Below are 19,908 nucleotides of genomic sequence, written 5' to 3'. Positions count from 1 at the left end.
AGTAAAAACAAAAGTCACATGAGAGAGAGGAGACGCTCTGCCCTCCGGAAATGATACATGTTGCGTTCACGGGCCGCCGAGTTCACGGGCCAGGGCGCACTTCAAGCACAATCCAATTAAGGGGCACGCTGGCTCTGGCCAACACGCTAAATGCCAACATGCCCGCGATGGGTCCTCCAGGACTGACGGAATTCAGTGAGGTGTGTTGGGACCTTCTGCTGTTTGAGACTGCTAATTCCTGACGTGAGGTAGGCCCAGAGGGACCGAATGGACTGGTTAAACTGGGACAACGAGGGGGAATGGACTGGTTGTACTTGGACAGTGAGGCCGTGTGGACTGGATGTATTATTCTACGACAGGGGTGTCAAACTCATTTCCACTCTGGGCCACATCAGCGTCACGGTCGTCCTCAAAGGGCCGGTTGTAAATGTAAGACTGTATAACTAACTTCTCCCTAACCTATTGTAAAATAACTCTCTCTGCATTTGATTATTGTTTATTCAATTGTAAACATATTGTACATGCAGTTATATAAATGAAAAATGCCCGTCATAAAAGTGAGATCAATAACACACTGACATCGTTGGGTAGCAACATTGTTGCGTTTTATTCTACTGTTGATTCTAAAGGACGTTTCAGACGCTGTTGTGTCCATAGCTCGTTTTATTTATTGTCCATCATTTATGATTATCTAACTTTTGTTTCTGATCAAATCCTGCATATTCATAATTGATAATCAGTTGTAGGCTATTTATGCACTGCAAAGCGCCCCTCTGTTGGTTTTGGCATGCAGAGGGGTTATTTTTGCTGTTTTTGCAACACCTGTGTATAAGTTGAGATTCATTCGACATATTTTGCTGACTGAAGATGTTCTTCAATTTAAAACTCGTATAATATGTAATTATAGCCCCCTCTTTTTTTAAATGCAACAAAGTAACGTTTATCAGAGTGTTAACTGTTAACTTTTACATAGAGACATTTTTGACACAAGTGTTTTTACTCTTATTTGAGTAATATATATTTAAAGTAACAGTACTTTTACTTGAGTACAATATTCTAGTGTTCTTTCCACATCTGGTGTGTGTGTCAGTGTCAGTGAGGCCTTCAGAGAGCAACCAAGACAGAATGATCACTGGTTGAGAGAGCTGTGTGGAGGGTTGTGTAACTCTTTGCTGCTGTTTAATGTTTAGGTAAGGTCGAGGCAGGCGATCTGATCAATAGGTGCGTGATTGTGGCAGGTTTTCCCCCCCCTGCTGCCATACACACATAGACGCACAGTCCTCAGAGTAGATGTGTGGGGCAGGAGTTTGTCCGTGACATCCCATGGCCTCTGTTAATAAATTGAATGACATAGATGAGTCCCAATCAGTTGACTCTATGTCAGCATTAGCTTTGCAAGGTTCAGATTTAAAACAGTAGATGCCAGCTTAAGCCCTTTTAGCCTTTGAAATGCTGATTTTTATAAATTTGTTCAAAGAAATAGCAACATCAATATCAGCATTGATGTGTTTCATCACATTGCAGTCATGTAGTTTACGGTTCAAAAACAGGTTTAAGTGTGCAGTACCTCTTTACAAAAAGTCCCCTAAACTGAATAGATCACGTGAAATCAGCACCAGCGAGTAGATGGTCTCCAGTCAAATCATTCAAATCAAGAGTGGGATTTTCCAATGTATGCACAATTTGTAGTCTGAGTCAGTTTTCTTCAACTAATGTGAGTCCTTCCTACCCCAAACAGACATCCCTCACTGATACACACACACGCACACACACGCATGTGCACACCGGTACACACTCCCTGCCCCCGTCTTCCCCTTTACACGCAGTCACGTAAACAAGCAAGTGTAATGCAGCCCCAGCGGTGGGCTGCTCGACGATCAGGGCAGGAGGGGGGAGGGAAATGTTGCTGCCGTTCGGCTGAAAAGTGTGTGTAATGAACTTGAGTTCCATTGATCGGGACTGAGAGTACAGGACCGGGGGCTGTTTGTCCCAGAAGGGCTGCCGTACCACTGCTCGCTAGCTCCTCATAAATGTTTGAGAGGCCTCAGCCGCTCTAGATCCACGCTACCTGGGTTACAGCCCACACACATCCACGTTGGATGGATGGATAGTCGGTGGTGGTGGTTGAAGAGATCGATCGTCATTTTAGCTTGATGACACTCAGGTATACTATACGAGTGTTTTTGTGGCGGAGAACTGAAGGTGTGTTGACGGCAGTGTTCAAAGAGATTCAAGAAAAGTGTCAATATTTTATTGTAGTTTTTCAATAAAAAAAACTTCCCTCGCTGTCATACATTCACACTTTCAAATCTCTGTTCAGATGCAGACATTGATATTTGCGAGCGTGTGCTAATTTGTTTGGCGAGCTGTACTTTCCTATGCTGTACCCCTAAGGTCTTAGTCCCTCAACTGCCCCCTGAAATCCCCATTATGCTGTACACAGGATTTATATTACTGCAGATATCACTTAGAAAACACCTGACGTGCCGGGAGGACCGTCCGCGCCGCCTTTTGACTGCTAAGTACCAGCTGGCGGGAGGTCCTCTGCGTTATGCAGCTGGTAATAAAAGTTGAACATTGATTTTCTGTAGCAGCTTGTAACTGTTAATGTTGAGACATCAATAGCAAAAGCAAAGCGCTGGTGCCTTAATAGGAGACCGAGTATGTGGAGGGCGCGGGCAGAGGCGGACTCTAAATCACAGAATCTATCTCTGCCGATCGATAGGACAGTAACTGCAAGTGTCCCTCTGCTTTCCTAATGTTTTATAATAAACTGACAGCCTGTAATAAGGCCAAGGGCGAGGGGGGAGGAGGGGAGAGATGGAGGGCAACAGTTTCTCCATAGCTTGCCCATCTTAAATCACACCACATGGGAGTGCAGGAGAGGAGCAGAGGAGGAGGCAGAACGGAAGAAAAGGTTTTTTTCTTGAGTGAAAAAAACAACTTTTACAGGAGCATTTGTCGAGGTGTGCTCACTGCTACGGTAGTTAGTGTGTGTATTGATGGAGGAGTTTAAGGGATATGTCCTGTATTGCTTCGGCGGGGCAGTGAGTTAAAGTGTGTATTAAATTCAACTGCCACCTTGCAGATGGGTAGCTGGGCTGCACGTGTTGTGACTGTTACCGGGTGTGGATAGTGCTGAAATTAATAAAAAGATGACTACTCTTGTAATACTACTTGTTGCAGGAGCACTCTGTTGTGATGAAGTTGCATGCGTTGGATTCATATTTGTGTACTTGACCAGTGATACTTGTTAAAAACAAAAGTTGTGTTACTCCATTGTATGCTTGCTCCTTATAAAGTTCTTGCCATACCAACGTTTTCTTAAGGCACAGGGTTACATTGAACATTTAATATTCTCTTACAACATTTGAAGACCAGGTGTCTTTGGTTTTACATTCACCACATTGAGAAACATATGAAGCATAACAAATATGCCTCTTTATTCCACTCTGGTAAGATGCACATCATACAAATGTCCAAATGTAGACTATTCAAGATTTGTGAGGCTATACTGTGTTCACTTTGAGGTTTCTCTGGACTGTTACATCTAGGTAAGACTAGGTAAGACTCAGTAATCTAGGTGGTTATTATGTGTACTTTATTCCCATAAATATGTTTAATTATGTCACTGTAGGACTTGGGACCCAGTAGTAGACTATGCTCTCTATCTACCAGATCTGCCATGAAGATCAACACTGATCTGGCTTTTTTTCTCGTAGCCCTTATTCATCACTTATTTGCTTGTTACTAGGGTCTGTCAATTTATCAATCCCCAAGTAAACGTAGGGCCCCTATGATGTTTCTTTACCCTCTGATAACAGGCCTTGTTTTGAACCAGATTAAAAACACTGTCAATCCTTGTCAATCCTTGTAAGTATGTGATAAGACCTAAACAGAGAAGAAAATAAGGCAAGCTTGAGCTATAAACTGTAAACATACTTTGGATATAATCTGGGAAATGTCGAAATCCATCAGAAAACTAACGTATATCAGGCGAGATATAAGGCGGAGGCTAAACGGGGAGTTGGGTCAAGGGTGAGAGGGGATCCTAAATATCCCCACCATCACAACTCACCCCAACTGCTGCTTAATGGCAACCTCCTGCAGTATTGCCAGGTGATAGTGGTAGGCTGGAGACCTGGAGCTTTTATTGCTTGATAAAGTCTGAAAGCCTTTTAGGCAGCCTCATTACATGGCATTCCCTACAAAGTGGTGGCCGGCATCAGGAGCTGACTGCACACCATGTTAGATTTCTTAGGCTAAAATTGACAGAAAATAGGCGGAAGTATTAGGTTCATTGCTTTAGGGCACACTCCCGACTACTCCTGATGAGATGAAAGAAAAGTCGGGACACTCAAACTTGATTAGCTGGGTTTGGCTCTTCTGTCGCGGACAAAGTTTGAGCAAATATGTTGTGTTTGTGTCCTGCGTCACATTGATGCCCGAGGGATGCTGATGGGGGGGGGGGGGGGGGGGTAAAAAGATTTGTTCGAAAGAATGAGAGTCCAATACTTATCAATCAGCACTTGTTTGCCGAGCACTTCACCAAGTTTCCAAACAGAGTGATGAAAAAGCACTCGACGCAGTCGCTCGGTGCATGGATTGCACTTTATGAACTATATCCTACACATATAGTGTTAGCCCAACTGCAATCACTGCTACTTTATTTCATATTACTGCTGTGACTGCACCAATCCACTTCCTGAGTCTGGAATTTGTGGGACATGCAAACATTAGTGAAGCATAGGGGCTGATAGTCTGTATCCACACACACAGAAACAGACACACACAAACACATGCTATGACGCATGATTCGTGCCACTTTTCACACACATGCGTCACACAGTATCTGGGTACATTTTTGCATGGACTTCTCGTGTGGGTAAATATGAAATGCGAAATTGAATATAAGCTCAGGCGTTTGAAATGTCTGCAAAACCTGTGTATCTACTTCAAGTCCACTGTCTCCACATGTAACTTTATCTCAGAACTTGAGCGGTCCTCACTTGGGAGGGTTGGATGTGAGTCCCCACAATGTTCATAGGTTTTTGTTCCCACAGTGTACACATACACTGTAATTGTTCTATTTACAATTGTAAATAATCAGAGTTACTACCTAGTAGCAGTATTGGGGGATGTAGGGGTTGGTAGTCCTTTTTTTACACCTGTGATTTCTGCTGTTTCTTTTAGTTAAATATGCTTTATTTTACATGTTCCCTCTTGAGAGCAGGAAAAGACAGTCACATTTCATGTTGAGTCAAGGTCTCTCGTAAGCCAGAGCAATCCATACACACACTAACCGTACCTTTACACATGTATTGATCAGGTCAAATGTACTGATGATGACTCCATTTTGTTGACTTGCAGCCCTGTAAAAAGCTTTGGTCCCGCACAACAAGCCGCTCAAAAAGGAGGGAAAAAAGTCCCTATCTTGCTTTTAATTAATTAGTTGTGAAGCATTGTTCCAGTTATATGCTCCATAATTTGGGCCCTTCCTTATTCTCAATGGGTATAAATATTGAACCGTCGCTGCCTCAATGTTAATCAATCCCTGACTAAATTCTAAATGATTTGGTTCGTTTCAGGAAATGGATATTGGCCAGGCTGGGGGAGAGGGCGGGTGGTGTGCATGAATTAGCCAGCTCCCTTGCTCGCTGGCCAGGGATCAGGGCATTGATTCCGAGCTGCCTCGGCTGTTGCTTAATTAGGACGTACCTGTCTGGGAATTACATGGTTTTTTTTTTTTCTCTCTTCATCGTGTGGAGAAACAAATGTGATACAGAGAGAGCGAGAGAGAGAGTAAGAAAGAGAGAATCGTTTTTTTCATCAAGGTTAATCACGTTTGCTGTGTTTGTGTTGTTGTCAGCAGATTGGTGTCTGACCTCGTGGTGCACAAAACCATTCTTCGGTGTGTGGCGCACTAAACATGCTGATGAGAGATCTCAGCATAGGAGTACAGGTGGTGAAGGTGGTTGTTATTGGAGGAATGGAAAGGTAAACAGAAAGGTGAGTTAAAGCAAAAGCGGGAAAAAAAATCTATATTGAGTCACTTATGACACAATTTCACTTGTTTTCAATAAGATCCTACTTATTTATGTTTTTAAATATACTTCAATATAACTCATTCCAAAGTCATGTTACTTGTCATTTACAGTATTTAGAGATTGGTGAAATTATCTCAGCCCTGTATTGTACTTGATGTCAAAGGTTTTAAGAGGAAATTACAGAGACACTCAACACAAGTTTAAATGACTGTAGTTAAGACATTTAAAAGAAGGAAAGGGGTGGAGGAAAAGCTGAGGAAGGGAAGAAAAGAGATAAATGGCAGTTCAGATGTGGGTGAAGATAAACGAGGAGCGAAGGAGGTGGATGGGAGGATGGAGTTTGTGATAGATCGAGGCATACAAAGATGAATGTGAAAAAAAGGAGAGAGAAAGGGCAGAGCAACGAGAGGAGAGACAATGCAGAGGGGCTGATGATGGTGAGGGATGGAAGGCAGGAGGGATGGATAGGCGGGTGTCTCTAAACTCCAACCCCAGAGCCTGACTAATCACTTGACAGACAGTTAATGTGGTGCTGAGGCAGCTCTTGAATCACTGGCTGTCTTGGCTTCTTAAGAATGGACAAAAGAACTGATTTTTGATCACCGACCTTGAATAAAGAACAGCCACATTACTGACCACATCATTTCATCATGTTTTTTAATATTTATTTCTTTGAATTAATCCGCTTTATATTGTGAAAATCAATAGTTGTTCCGTGTTCTATTCTGTTATTTGGAGATAAACTTATTGGTTTGACTTTTAAACAGCATATTACTTAACCAACAAACTTGTTGTGTCCTACAGGCAATATAAATCATTGTTTCTAGACTAAAGATAAAATCACTTACAGTACTGTGATCCATAAAACGAATGTATAATGTAGTTTTTGACAAATTCCTTCATTTAAAGCACCATAAGGGTGGAAATTGCATTTACATATTCAATAGAACGACCAGTGTGACTTTGTGAAATAAACCTTCGCTTCAGAGGAATCAAACACGAGCCTAGAATTCTCTACATTTGAGCAGCTTTTCACTTGCTTTGTTCCTTCTAAAGGCTTCAATATGGGAGCATTATTTAGGGCTATGTCCACAAATCTGCTCTCTCCGCTGGGAGCATTTACCACCCCGCGCTGCTCTGGCAGCTACTCTGGTTCTCCTCTCGGCTGACAAGGACTGGCAGCGCCTGTCTCACCCAATTACACCTGATGGGGTCTGACCTGTAGAGCTGGGTTAACTGGTTGCTGGCTGAACACTCTCTGACCTCTGTCACTGCATCTGCTTTGCCAGTATGGCAACTGTCTGTGTGCGCGCATCAGCACACATCTGTGTGAGTTTTGGGGAAAGTTGATCGGTAAAGCTTGTCATTGTTTTTCTCATACTCCGATTTTTACTGAGCATACTGTAGAGTGCAGTTTTGAGTAAATGCCCCCAAAGTGGGAAGAAGAGTCTTTTTTTTCACCTTCCTCAGTCTGAATTTGAACGTTTGACCCATTTCTCACCTCTGGTTTTTCTATTAGGCCTGTAAGCCTTTTAAAGGAAATCAAAGTCCCATTAACAGTGTTGTGACACCATACAACTACTAGTGATCCTTTACTGAACTCTGACCCACACAGCACTCACTCTCTCTACCTCTGCCATTCTGTGTTGCTCAACACCCACCGCACAGAATCATTGCTCACGGTCCTGCAAACACTTACGAGATCAATGCTCTGAGAGTGATAATCTCCTCCCTGATAGAGGGTGAAAGCCTTCATCACCTAAGACGAGCAAAGAGTGACGCGGGGGACAGAGGGAGAGAGCAGAGCTGTTGATAAAGACAAACACACACACACACACACACAGATCAGGACAAGTGTCTCCTCTCAGCTGGAGTGACATCTATATCCCTGTCTGTATCGACACCTGGGCTCACTAAGAGCTCTTCTGGCAGGGAGGCGGTGACCGGTCCATCCACAGAAAGAGAGAGGGATGACGATCGAGATAGGGGGAGAGATACCAAGACACAAAAAAGATAGGGAAATAAAAAGAGGCAGGGAGATGGAGGGACTAAAACCACCACCTCCATGACTCACACAGGAGAGCAGTAGTTTATGTATAATGTTCAACAACTAAAAATCATTATGTCCAAATACTTGCTTTCTATAAAATATTGTGCAGACATGGGTCTGCTATGCCCCATAAAAGTATTTCTATTTTTTTTTCAGACATATTGAAACAGTATAACATTAAATTAGAACAAACGGTAAGTTCCCCGTATTAAACCAGTGTCATGATGAACATACGCCATTAGCCCCAGCTGAGAATACAGCGACCAGTGTTGATTGAATGAAGCTAATAAAAAGGGTCTAATGTTTTAGTTCGGCAGTCAGAGCAGAGCTACTTTCATGCCTTATTTCACTGCAATCCATATTCATTTCCAGTAGCAACAGCAACGCTGCTATTGTGAGTGTGCATGTGTGAGTGATTCCTGTCTGTGGTACGCAACCGCATAAGATGCAGTCACGGAACTTTACAGGTGTGTTGTTGAGATCAAAATGAAGGTAAAGTTCTAAGATGGGTGTGGTCGGAGCAAGGGGGGGGGGCAAAGTCTCAATTGGCGTTCAGGCTGGTGTGGTCCCCTCGCAAGATAGCCCCTCGTTGTGTCTGCTTGTAGTTCTAAAGCAGATGTGCAGACATACACACGCCTGAATGCACTCCTGCTCTCTCATTGCCACACACATGATGCCCTTTCCTTCGGGTAAATGTATGTATCTCAACCTCACATCTCTATTCAGCTGTGTGAGATATTCATCAGATCAATTCTAAATCTCCTGGCTTTACATTACTCGAGCCCCTCCCCCAACCCCACCACCTCCTCCACCAACACTGATCCCCTCAGTCGGCGCTACGCCGTCTGTGTCGGGCTTCTTTCACAGGAGGCCTGAACAGGCACTGCCGGGGGCGATACACATCCCTCAGGTGAGCCTTTCATTATGGATGATGTTTCTGCCAAATTATTAAGACCCTGAGCCCCAGCAACACCCCTGCCCCATAGGAGCCCCCACACAAACAAAACGCACGCATGCACACAGACAGACTCCAAAGCCCCACTGCAATCCCCCCCATCCCTCCCTCTTTCCTCGCTGTACCACAAACGTTAATCCTGCCTGACCACCTCAGTGTGTGTGTGTGTGTGTGTGTGTACTGTATGTGTGTGTGTGCGCTTTTGCTTAGCAGTTCATTAGTCCCTCTTTCTTTGTTTAGAGAAGGTAAAGAAGTGAAAGTATGACCCCTGTGGATTACAGTTGGATGGAGGGAGGGGTAGCTAAGGATGAGGAAATTATTCATCATATGTATGCCACTGGTGCTGCTCTCAGTGCCATAGAGGGGCCAGGTTGAGCGAAGCTACCTTGACATCATTGGCCTCAGTATTGTAGGATGTTAAAATAGGTTTGGTCAAGTGTGTGTGTGTGTGTGTGTGTGTGTGTGTGTGTATTCCTCAGAGACCATTTGCTGCAGACTTGTTAGGTAAGAGACAGAGATGACAGTCTCCTGGCAATGTCTGACCTCGGCTTAGAGAGTGGAGAGCAGCTTTGGGAGCTACACACACACACACACACACACACACACACACACACACATCAATGTACCCCTTCTCTTCGTCCCTTAACTTATTTGGCTACATATCCCTCCACTTCCCTCTCCTCCCAAATCCCCTGCTCCCTCTCTCTTCTCTGCCTCGGCTCCCTCCCACCTGTCCATCCCAAATGCTTCATGGTACCTGCCTCCCACCAATTTCTACTCTCTTCCACTTCATCATCCTCCTATCTCCTTCTTCAGCCTTTCTCCCTTCCTTACTTGCCCCCCAACTCCTTCATTTCCATTTTCACCCACCAAAGCTCAATCTGGAAAAAAAAATCCCATTTCCCCAAAGATCTCGCTTGTTCCTACATACTTAAGCTAAATAAAATGGCTTTATTCATTTTCTTAAAATGTTGCATACCTGAAAGGGATAGTTTGGGTGTTTTTAAAGTGGGGTTATGTGAGGTAGCAAAGTAATGTATTGCTGTGGACAGGGGCAGCAGCCAAACACAATTTAGTCTTCTCAAAGAAAGACCCACTTTAAAGTTTAACATATATCTAGAATATTTTCCAACATGGACCCGAACACAGAGTCAAACTTATCTATACTGTTTTTGTCAACGGACGCCGGTGGCTTTGAAGATAGTATTGATAAGTTTCACTTTTAGTGCAGTTCCCTGTCAGAAACGGCTGTCTGATGGTAAGATAAAGGACTGCAAATATTCAAAATATAGTGTTCACTTCAAATGATATCGTTTTTAGTTTTTTTATGTGGTTAAAATACGTCTTGCTGCTGCCACTGTCCACAACAGCTCCTGTGCCAGTACTCCTGACCGCCATCTACATTAGGTTATACACTGAACTCTATTTCAAAACACCCAAACTATCCCTTTTAATTATGCATCGTTTAATTTATTGCTTCTAATATTGGAATCGATGCTTACTCTACAACTTCTGCACCCATTGATCCACACTAGAGAGCAGCAGCTGAATTACAAAAATGTAAACTCTCTACATTAATTTCACGTTCTGAGCATGTATTTACAGTTGCTTTGCATAAAGGGGAACTTAAATTGCATAGTTGTGTGTAAAAGCTCAACTTCTCCCTTTCTGTGTTGGAAGAGCAACATACTTCCCCTATTTCCTTCCCTCCTCACTTTCTCCTTTGTCCCTTCCAGACAACTGGTCCCTTCCTGCCCCACCTCTTTTCCTCCTTCCTTCCTTCCTTCCCACACCCTTCCTCTTTCCACTTTCTTACTTCCGTTTCCTTTCTCTCCAATCCTTCCTGCCTCTCTCTATCACCTACATCACTGTGATCATCATCCACCACTCATACCTCAGGAGTAGCAACTTTAATGGGGGCAGGAACAATTACCCAGGACCCTTTTACTGTATCTCCCCCTCAAATCTTTCCGCTTCAGGGATTTCATAGACTCACCCAGGCTGAATAGGACCAGGAACTTGAGGCAGACGAACTCCCGTTGGTCCATCTGCAGGGAGCGTAGCTTGGCCACCAGCTCCTGGGCGTGGCTCAACAGGTTGTTGAGGGTGGCTCCCGCCTGTGAAGCAATCACTGCATAGTCCACCTGGAATAAGCAGGGAGAGAGAGGGATGTGAAGAGATGCTCTGAAGGCAGAAAATGATGGATTGAAGGTACTCTGTGGAGTTTTTCTTGATGAATTGATTGAATTCAATGTCTAGATAGCTGTAGCTTGTCAGCAATGTGTAGGGTAGCAAGGATAGCCAGCTACATATAAATCAGTATGATTAGATCAGTGGAGGCTGGTGACTTAAAAATTGTGAGAACAGGAGGAAAACCCACCCATGGCGTCATGTTAATTTACATTATTGGCTACTTATCTCTACTTTCTGTTGTTCAATGAAAAATTAAGCAGTAAAACAATGGCTTACAAGATATCTTAAAAAACAATCCGTGCAGGCTCTGGATGGGAAGGAACATCGTGTCATTTGTGCGTAACGTTTCTTCATTTCAATGAGGGGTGAGCAGCAGCACGTCCGGCCGCCGTACGCCTCCGTAGTCCCGCTGCAGCCCGGACACCTGAGGCAGCTCCATTTGCATTTGAAAATAGGAAATTTGGACTGTTGAAAAAGCCAGATTTTTTTTCTTCTTTTTTTTTTTTTTTTTTAAGGGATGTTTTTAAAAGTAGTTAGCAATATTTACTTTAAAAAATATCTTCTTAATATGCTACTGTATGAATCTGTCTACTGCTTTACTGCCAGTTTGTTACTCTCACATACAATACATTGGTAGAGAATTGATGAAATTTGGAAATCATCAGTGGACCAATGTCAATATTGTATTCTGGTTGTTGATTTGTTAGGGAGGACATGGAGCATCACTTTTACATATCATTAAATTATTTATCATACTGACACTTAATGGTATATTTCAACCAATTACTCTTGAAGAATGAAGAGGATGAGCAACCTCCTCTGGTTTAGATACAGCAGACTTAATGGATAAGAGCTTCCCCTCTCTTCATTTTTGTCTATTCACTTGGTTTCAGTATGTCTAACTTTGGATATTTCTTTGGGATTCTTATGCCCATTTGAGGGTTATTTCAATCAATGAAAGTATATCTAAAACCCCAATACGCAAAAATGATTGACAACTATGCAGCTGTACCCTGAACACATCGGCACCATGAACATAATGTACTGCTGTACCTGCTCTCCTGCACTGTCAACACAGAGTCAGAAGCTTTGGTCTGTCTGTCAGAGCGTGAGTCAGAGATGTGTCAAAAAAGCAGCTGCAGGCAGTAGGTTCTTTTCAGTTGAACTGTTTTTTCTGACAACATGCTGTAGGCAGAGAGCATGGGAGTTCACCTCCATCTGACTCGACCTGCCAGACTTGACTTCTCTCTCTGTTCTCTGTGACACAGCAAAACAAAAACATGCATGCTGAGAAATGACAAAACAAGATAGATAGATTACCCATAAACCCATTTTTCTTGGGTCCAACCCATCTGTCCAAACACACACACACACACACACACACACACACACACACACACACACACACACACACACAGTCCTTTCTGCAGCCGCAGCACATTTGTCTGGGAGGCAAGTCCTTAGCTGCCACTCAAAGTAAGCAAGACCATATTACATTTTTATATTTATTGACAATTCATTACCATAATTGACTGTGCTAGGGTTTCCTGGGGAAGGTAGATGTTGGCGTGTGCAGTTCCTAAAGCTCAGGGAGGAAGAGGGTCCCTGTGAGCCTCCATTTGCAATTAAAAACACCCTCGGATTTGGAATTCATTTATTGTGTAAAGAGAATGATTGGAGCATGTTTCTCATCTGTGAAGCAGGTAAGGGTCAAAGGAAAGTAAATGTTTACAATACATCATGTTTTCCCTCTCTTCTCCTATCCTGCTTTTCTCATCTTTCTCTTTTACGACACTACTGTACCTCCTCTCCCGATTTATCCTTAACTCCTTTGTCTCTCTCTCTCTTTCCTCCTTCCCTCTTTCGAGACGGTTAAGAGTTATGACTCTGTGAAAAGCAGACACTGCCCCCCTTCCAAGATGTCAATCAATTTACATAAAATCAACTGTGCATGAAATAACTTCATTGAAGGATTGGACTGTTGATGGTGATGCCTTGGGTTATTGCCTTCTAGCCTCAAGTAAAAAGAGAGAAGGAAAAAAAATGCTATAATGTCACTATAGCAGACTTAGCACTAACCCTGGTGACCTGCGCATCAGTCGATCAATCAATACTACTTTATTATCCCTCCTGGAGAGACATAGAGAGTAAATATATGAATAAACCTTCAAATCTTAACCCATCATGAATACGATAAACAGCCTGAGCAGAACATTAAAGCGGAGTGTGGAAGGTGAGCTCGGTTTGATGGGTAGAGGGCTTTGATGTGTGTGGAACACAGGGATGGAAAATGTACCTTGTTTGAAAGCACAGAAATCTAGTATTGGCCAAGAAACTTCTGTTTTTGCATTTCTTCGTCATTTGAATTTCATCTACACCAGGAGCGTAGTGCTATATCAGGATTTCCATATACCGAAAACTGGCTGCCAAGCTGTGAGGCCTTGCTGAATCATTCAACAGTTCACTCCAATCGTTGTCACTTCATGTTTGCACACATTTGTACGTTTGATGCTGTGACAGGATAAAGAACAAGCCTCTTTTTTCCACCCCCCCCCCCAAAAAAACCCCACTCATGGCCATTGCTCACTGCTGTTGGTGACATGACCGCATGAAGCAGTTCAGAGAAAGACAGAAAATAAGAAAAAAGACAGAAATTAGCAAGTGAAGAGTTTGAAGACAAAAGAGACAGAGGATAGAGACTGAATGACAGGCTGCAACAGTACATTTGCTGGCACCAGGGATTTCCTTTCAAGTAGCGCTTGACTGACGAGAGCAAAGAAGAGGCTTGATTCAAAGCAAGAGGGGAGACAGATCTGTCCAAATTTCCATTTTAACAAATTGTCTGTCTTAAAGAGTTTTCTGAAAAGACCTGACGATATCTGCCAACCTGAGGACATTTAAGTTGTTCCCAACACAAACTTTATCAATTTAAACTTTGACGATATAAGTAGCTTGATCTACCTTATTGGAATGTATGAAGAACGTGAATAGAAAATGACAACACACTGAGTCATGTCTTTTGTCACTGGGCCTGTGCGTCGGTTTGACACAGCGATGGTGCAACGCAACGACAAGGCGTATGGATCCGACCAAAAGTAGAAAATCATTAACTTAGCTATATTCAACAAAAACGTCCATTTCATCACATATAACTCACTGAACATGGTGTTTTTTTTTTGAATATCCCATTGGCCAATATCATAAGCATATTGTAGCAATTGAGTTAGCACATTACAGACCAGTGTGGCCAATGAACGGCATTATGTGATTTGTTATGCGTGTGTATGTAGCGTTTGCTTTGGGTAATGCTGCTACTGTGTTCTAAATATCCCTGGTGTTATCGCTGTGCTGTCACCCCTGGCCAGGCAGAGAATAATAGTAAATAATGAACTGTTTCAGAGCCACACACACACACACACACACACACCCCCAACACCAGCTGTTCATTAACCAAGGTATGCAAACGAAACTGCCGTCCTGTGCCTCCCCTGATTATCAGGCCCTCCTCCTCCTCCTCCTCCTCCTCCTCCTCCTCCTCCTCCTCCTTACTGCTCTGGTCTTGTCAAACTGCTCTCATCATCTCCTTTTTCTCCTTTCTTGTCCCCTACCACCTTTCACGTCTCCTCCTGTCCTCCCATGTCCTTCCTTATGTCCTGCCTCGCCCGTCTCCTTTCTTCATGCCAGCACCTCCTTATCTTCTTCACTTCTTCCTGAGTGCCATTGTCTTTTTCTTTCCTTCTCATTCCGCACATCTTTTCTTCCTTTGCCCATTCCTCCCTTCTTCCTTTGCTTTTCTCTCTTTAGCACTTTCCTCTCTGCCGTGTTCTTTCATTGTCATTCCTCAATCTCTCCGTTCATTTTCTCCTCTTCACTCCCCATCTTTTCTGTTCCATCGATACTTCTCCTTCTCTTTGGCTTTTCCTACTTCCCTTTCTTTGTGTTTTCTCTTCACCTATTTGTGTGCATATTGGCCCGATGTACATGCCAAGTACACACTTATACTACCATTAACCACGGTTTGTACGACTCGACACGAGAAGTACTAATGCTTATTTACCAGAGCCAGTTCTTCTTCAGCTACTCTGAAAATCTACCCCCCCCCACCCCACCCCTGTCTTCATTCAGAATCATGGAACTAAAGGAGGACTTCCCTGTATACAGTGCACTTGCCTTGCTTCAATATTTATACCAGCATCTGTTGTTGTAAAACATTTTGTTGAAGAGCAATGTTTTGAAGAGCCAGCCAATCTATAATGTATGACTTCTCCTCTCACTGACAGCCATGCCACTGGTCAGAGGCATATTCACGATGAGCGGTCTTATGTCTTTGTGTGTGCATGAGATTATGAAAATCACTGAATGCTGAAGGAGTCTTCCCTGCCTGCTCAGGGTTTGTGTGTTTACTGTTTGACAGTGTGTGTGTGTGTGTGTGTGTGTGTGTGTGTGTGTGTGTGTGTGTGTGTGTGTATGAAGCGAAACAGAATCACAGTATCCTGAGGCTTTGAGGACCTCGATTTGGGCCTCAGGCATCAGCTCCCACCAAGTTCCTTAAGGGCCCCGAGTAAAACAAAATAACATACTTAGCCACATTCTTTATCTGTCCGCCCACTCACTATGCTGCACCATGCGTAACCGAGTGCTTTATTTATGCGCTGGCAGAGTCTTTATGCACTTAGAAAAAAATGCTAAATTGATTATTCTAGTGACATTAGTATATATCTATAAAGCATTATCTATTTTTAATGAAGCGGGGACTCCTGTGCGCCTGAGTGATCGATAAGGCTTTAAGGGAAATGTTGAGGTGTTGCAGGTTCCCCCGAGGAGCAAGTGAAGCATGGTTGGCAGGGCTTTGAAAGAAAGGGGAAAGGGTGGAAGTAGCTGCAAGTTTCCAGGGTGGGTTCAAACCAACTCACCTGCTGGCCAGTGACCAATAGGATGGAGCCCTCCTTGGCATGCATCACCTGCCGGAAGACGTGGTCGAGGATGAGTAGTTCGCTCCAGCAGTTCTGCAGCAGCTTCATCTGGTCGTCCACCTGGTTTAAAAAAAACAATCGCATCAACTACTTGAGAAAACAAACCAGAGGAGATCAACATGAGGAGCTACTGTGCATTCAACTTTACAAAAGTGAAGTGAAACGGTCTCTAAAAAGCTATCTGGGCATTGCGGCATCATCTACCATCTGTGATCGATTGTATTTCGCTCGCACAGGAGACATCAAGTATCCCACCCTCAAAACAAAAGGTCGAGGCACTGTGTCAGCCTCAGCGACTTGTAAATATCACAGGCAGCTGTTTGCGAGGTAAGAACCTTGCACAAAGCTCAAAAGTTGCCTGTACACACTCTAAAGCGTTCTCATCACTCAGTTAAGCACTTTGCTTCGTGCCGGATTTCACAATTTTGCCAGGTTTATCTGTTTGCCCAATGCCAGCAGTTTCTGAGTGATTCCACAGATGATGATGATTAAGCAGCCTTTTCTTTTTTTCTTTTTTCTCCTCCTGAATGCCAGCCGCTGGCTCCCAGGGACCTGCCAGGTGAGCTTGGGAAGCTGAGGCAGGTCAATCGGTGGTTCTGTACACCAAAACAACCCCTTCCATTGTAGCCGTTAGCCTCTTCCCATGCCTGGCAGAGTTAATCATTACTCTGCGTAGCCAGACAGACAAAAAAAGGCCACATTGAGAAGGAAGGAATGAGGAAAACGTATGAGAGGCTCTTTCTTTCTCCTCACTCCAGACCCCCCTTTTTTCTGTCAACAAACATTGTCCTCTGTGTGGTATCATTGGGAATAATGTGTCTTTCTGGGCACACTGCGGTTTCGTGGTGATGTGAATTACTTTGTTGCTTTGAATCTGTGAGAACAGTCCGTGACGTCCATCACACAAGTGTCAAGCACAACTCGTCGGGTGAAGAATGTGGATCGATGTTAAAACTTTGCGATACAGGCAGGTGTGGCATGAACACTGCTGAAAGGAATTTCTTTTTGTGCTGTCTGGAAATTGCACAGGGGTCCGTTTGTTGAAATCTACAATGACCTTATAAGAAAAACAACTTTATTACCATGTGTGAAGTCTATTGCTTGTTGATTAGGATTGTTATGACTGGTGATTAGGGCTCGTGTCTTTTCAGGCAGACAAAACAATAGCTGTGCATTAACATTGACCTGGCACACACTGTTGGAGGGCAGAGCTGCCAGACTGTTGTCTTTGACCACAGCTGCGATTTGGTTGCTGTCCTGGCTCTGATGTACGGAGGTAACCCTTCAGATCATCAGGGTTCATCCGGAGCAGTACCAAAGTTCCATCATGCCGTTAGCATGCTTTCTACATAAATCGTTTACAAAATGTATTGAATAAAAAGCAAATTGCAGCAAAAACGAAACTCAAAGTACCCAATCTTTGAATGCCATTTCTCTTTTGTCAGTGAAAGTCAAGTGACAAAATGCAACGACGCTTCTGTGATCTTTTCGAAAAAATGTTGACAGCATCAAGGTCTCCCTCCCCCTCCCTCCTATGCATCTATTTTTTTGTAGTCACACACTGAAGGCGTCTCAAGCACAGGATGAAAAAATTCAAATGCCTTCATTAAAACCATCAGAGAGCAAGAAATACAGTCACTTCTCTTTTTCTTCTTCTTTCGTTTCTCCATATACCCTGTAACAGCGTGTGTGTGTGTGTGTGTGTGTGTGTGTGTGTGTGTGTAAGGCCCAGGCTCTTCAAAGGACCCCCCCCTGCATGTCAGCAGTGCTGGCAAGTGTCGGGGTCCTCATCAAAGGGCTGTCCTCACTCTGCCTGCCTGGAATCTCTTCTCTGACAAGAGGCCCGGGTCATCAAAGGGGGCCAGCTCAGAGGGGATGACGGCGGGTGATAGCAGCCTAGACGAGGGCTGGGGACACCCGCCTGGAAATGGTGAACTGGTGACAGACCGACAGGCGTGAGGGTGGACCAGGGGTTCGGGTTCAGTTCGCTGACCCTTTTTAAGTGCCAGCGACACGAGCTGTTTCCCTGACAAGCTCTTCCTTTGCTCTGTCAAATGAGCAACGTCCATGGCGCCTGATCTTACAAGATGTGCTGCCTGCTCTCTCAGATAATATGAACTTTCTGACATGGAGCTGACAAGCGCTTAGTATTGTGTTTTTTTATGCAAGCGCGTCCTGAGTACTATTTCAAGGCACTCATTACAGTCCAACACTGGCTGATTGCGTTCCCGAATTTGATGTGTTCACACTATGACACAACACTTCAAATGAGCAGTTTGTTGAGCTCACCAGGAGCAATAAATCAGCTGATTTGTTGAGTCAGTTCATTCTTATCTCACCGCGTTGTCATGGAAAGTTTAGATAACCGCTAATTTACTGTTTCCAGTAATGTCGACTGAGGAAACAAACTTGTTGTGTTGTTATTCCCTGAAGATTTCTCACGTCCCCAAGTGATAAACATTGTGCTTGTTAACACTGCTATCACTGTCTCCTAACAATGAATTGTGAAATAAGATAATTCAATGTTGAATGCTTTGACTGTGTTTTTGAAAATGTCTCTGTCGACATCAAAATAGCAATATGGAAAGTCAGGATGAGGAGGTAAGTTTGGTGGATAAGCTTATTTCAGTTCTACTTCTAGGAAGATATATTTATTTTTTTATTTCAGCTGACGTATCTTGGGACTGTCACTTTTGGATTATTTAAAAAATATGAAACCACATATTTTATTTGATCATATAATTCAATATACGTCGCATGGCCAGTCAACTCGCCATAGGACAGAGATGTTACACATGGTCCAGATTGTTATTTTTCTCGTATTAATGTAACCACACTAGTTAGTAACATTCTTTTCCACCAGCACAATGGTTGCCTCTACACACAAACTAAACCAGCATTGCCTTTATTACGCAAATTCATCCTATTTATTGGTTTCTATATACACTTCTATATGTCACGAGATGGATCAACCAAATTACCCATTCTCATTAGTTCTCATTAGTTTTGTTCAAAGAGATTCAATTTGTTAAAGGAGCAGCAAGAGGCTTTTGGTCTTGTCCTATGAAGAACCTTTACTCTGAAACAGTTAGAAACATGTTAGCTGGCCATGACACATCAAAAAAACATAATTTTGCATTTGGTGTCAAATGTACCATTTGAGTTACACAGTATAATTTAACAATGGAATTTTCGGCAACATATGAAGGAGTTTTTTACTTTTGTTTCCACTTAATACATTTGGACAATCTCAAGTCTCTACCTGTCCTTGGATGGAGCAACACTCATTATAAGGATTTAGCTTCTAAGGTTCACGCTGATGCAGAAAACACACTCCCCAGAAAACTGGTTTCAAAATCCACATTTAAGGCATTCCAAGGTGTGATCTATTTCATATTTTAATATCACCAGTGTTTGGTTAAAGAATTGCGAGAAATTCCAAGCAGGAACTTCTACTTGCAGCAGCCAGCAATGAAAATTACATATCCTCCAAGAAACCAATTTAACACCTTTATGATCGTTCAGGCGAATGGGATCAATGCCAGGATCAATCGCTTAGCCCATAGCTTTTGTTCAAAACCACTGGCTGAGATTAATGGGATTTTCCAGAGAGAGAGAGGTAGAAAAAGAAAGAGAGCGTGGGTGAGAGGGGGAATGAAAGTGCCAGACAGGGAATGAGAGAATGAGAAA

General features: G+C 43.3%; 1 protein-coding gene across 1 annotated transcript in view; it reads right to left on the bottom strand.

Annotated features, from left to right (window-relative positions):
• The window catches only part of nr5a2 (nuclear receptor subfamily 5, group A, member 2), a 66,916-nt gene that overhangs the window by 11,354 nt on the left and 35,654 nt on the right, over positions 1–19,908 (bottom strand). Inside the window, exons 5-6 of the mRNA XM_079267750.1 lie at positions 16,159–16,278; positions 11,049–11,196 (exon numbers count right to left, since the gene is read on the bottom strand). Coding sequence (XP_079123876.1) covers positions 11,049–11,196; positions 16,159–16,278 — 268 coding nt within the window. The remainder of the gene's footprint in view (positions 1–11,048; positions 11,197–16,158; positions 16,279–19,908) is intronic.

This window comes from Melanostigma gelatinosum (genome assembly GCF_949748355.1).
Source record: "Melanostigma gelatinosum genome assembly, chromosome: 4".
Lineage (NCBI taxonomy): Eukaryota > Metazoa > Chordata > Actinopteri > Perciformes > Zoarcidae > Melanostigma > Melanostigma gelatinosum.
The sequence above is the reverse complement of the archived record's forward strand: the minus strand, read 5'-3'. Positions and strand labels throughout refer to the sequence as shown.